The 2376-nt window shown below is 45.2% G+C and overlaps 1 protein-coding gene across 1 annotated transcript; it reads left to right on the plus strand.

The window, feature by feature from the left end:
- The first annotated feature begins 220 nt into the window (after positions 1-220).
- Positions 221-2125, plus strand: LOC129308098 (protein G1-like5). The gene is made up of 2 exons (XM_054949108.1): positions 221-1036; positions 1170-2125. The coding sequence occupies exons 1-2, from the start codon at positions 786-788 to the stop codon at positions 1549-1551; spliced, it is 633 nt and encodes a 210-aa protein (XP_054805083.1). The 5' UTR covers positions 221-785; the 3' UTR covers positions 1552-2125.
- Positions 2126-2376: the final 251 nt, after the last annotated feature.

Raw genomic sequence — 2376 nt, forward strand, 5'->3', positions numbered from 1 at the left:
CCCCTCCAAGCTTTTTCCTCTCTCTCTCTCTCTCTCTCTCTCTCTCACCTACTGTCCAAACCCTTTCTTTTCCCTATTTCCCCAAAAGCCCTAATCCTCTCTCTCTCTCTCTCTCTCTCTCTGAATTCAACCACCGCATTCACATACACACACAGGATGAAAAATATTAAGGGCCACTAACAAGTGATACATGCTTTGAGTTGGCTCCGCCCCTTTTAAGGCAAAAAACCCCAATCCCTTGCCAGCCTCAGAAATCAAAGAAAAACAAACCCACCAGCACTCCCTGCCATGCCCCTCTTGGACCCTTTCTAGTATCACTCAATAATAACTACAACTGCAACACAGCAAACAGCCACAGTCCACTCACACTTCCCATCAATCTCTTCACCATCATAATCTCCTTTTGCTTCACCATTTTCAGCTCTCCCCTCTCTTTTGGTTTTCCTCTTTTCCCTTCACCATGGCGATCTAGTTGGTTTCTTTAAAAGTTTATACAGTAACTGGTAAAAAAGATTAATTTTTTTATTAAAATAAATTCCCAAGCAACGTGACTGCTCCACTGTTACCCAAATTATAAGTATATCGATGGATTCCGTCATATTTTAATCTCATCCAATCTCCATTTCTCGGCTTCTCGCTCAGTCTCCTCCGAGTCTGTCACTGTCTTAGGAACCCTAGATAAGCGTTCAAGTTGAACCGAGGAGACAATCTACGCACTCGTACGAAGTGAATATATTGCCTTGGATCTGCTTGTCCCAGAACACGTCTAGGTTTCTTTCCTTCTCATGGATTCAATTCAAGAATTCATGGACACGTGTAACTCCGACAACACCGGCAGTCTTACCCATGCCACCTCCGCTAGCGGCGGCAGCTTAGCCGCCAGCTCCTCCTCCTCAGCCTCCCCCGCCACCACCAGCAGCCGCTACGAGAACCAGAAGCGCCGTGACTGGAACACCTTCGGTCAGTACCTCAAGAACCACCGACCCCCTCTGTCCCTCTCCAGGTGCAGCGGTGCCCACGTTCTCGAATTCCTTCGGTGCGCCACAAGAACTCTCTTAACTCACTCGCTGATACACTTCGAATTTACTATGCAACACAAAGCACTCTATTTTCCCCCTTTTGTTCAATCCGTATATAGTATGTGTGTTCGTTATATTTTCGTTTTGCAGGTACCTAGATCAATTTGGAAAGACCAAAGTGCATACACCGATCTGCCCCTTTTACGGCCACCCGAACCCTCCAGCGCCGTGTCCATGCCCTCTCCGACAGGCATGGGGCAGCCTCGACGCGCTTATCGGTCGCTTGAGAGCAGCTTTTGAAGAGAATGGGGGCAAGCCTGAAGCCAACCCGTTTGGAGCTCGAGCGGTGAGACTGTACCTTCGCGAGGTTCGTGATCTGCAGTCGAAAGCAAGAGGGATTAGCTATGAGAAGAAGAAGAGGAAGAGGCCGCCGCCGCAGCCGCAGCAGCAACCTCCGCCACCAATGCCTCTCCAGCTACCTCATCATCTTCATCATCACCATCATCTCCCACCTCCAGGTGCAACTCAATAAGCTAGCTAGCGAATTGATGATCAATTCCTTGTTGCCATGGACAAACTCTACTCTCGCTCTTTCTAGTATAATACCCAGGTGGGGGTCTCTTCCTCCCTTGGTGATTTGAATGGGCTTTTAGAGTCATGCTCCTTAGTGCTAGTGCTCTACTTTAGTGTTATTTAGGGTTGGCTCCTTTCCTTTCCTTTGCTTCCCCCCTCTCCCCTCAGTTAATTTTTCTAAATGCTTTTCTCTCTCGCTATATAGACTGTTTGTCTTTGTATCCTTTTCATAAACCAGAAGCAAAAGGTTAAAGATCATCTGGGATATCATGAAAATCTGCTTTTGATGCAAACGCTGTGGGACTCATGTTTTAACACACTGCTAGTGGAGTACTGAAAAGCGGGAGTCATGAGAGTTAATGTACATGGAGGTCATGATCATCCTTCTATATCATGAGAGTGTGTGTGCCATTATTATTCATATAGTTCTACCTAATGTAGTTGGATATATATATATATATCCTATGTCAAGCTTAGGCTTGAAGATAATTATGTGACTTTGATCATTCTTACTTCTCTCTTTTGGGGCATCACTTCAATTTGCCATTTTCTTGAACGCGTTAATTAGTTTAATTATTTGCTATCCATGGATCCAGCTAGTGTCACGATATATATCTACAGCTATTGGATGCTATTAAATTAGCAAGTGATCACGCATTATATGCATCTTTTTGAGTCAGACAGACATTCACAGATTGATGTGTCTTTGCTGATCTGGAAATGAGTGATCTTTTCTTAATTTCTTTCTCTCCCTCCCTCCCAAGTTGCCACTTTTACTGCTTTA

The sequence above is a fragment of the Prosopis cineraria genome, unplaced genomic scaffold, assembly GCF_029017545.1.
Source record: "Prosopis cineraria cultivar Desert tree isolate PC_DT_omini unplaced genomic scaffold, ASM2901754v1 PC1, whole genome shotgun sequence".
NCBI classification, from domain to species: domain Eukaryota; kingdom Viridiplantae; phylum Streptophyta; class Magnoliopsida; order Fabales; family Fabaceae; genus Prosopis; species Prosopis cineraria.

What these genes read in the sequence shown, in the direction of transcription:
- LOC129308098 (XM_054949108.1), top strand. Translation starts at nt 786, where the DNA reads ATGGATTCAATTCAAGAATTCATGGACACGTGTAACTCCGACAACACC. An exon ending in CACGTTCTCGAATTCCTTCG is followed by an intron (nt 1,037 to 1,169) that starts GTGCGCCACAAG and finishes TTCGTTTTGCAG; the next exon opens with GTACCTAGATCAATTTGGAA.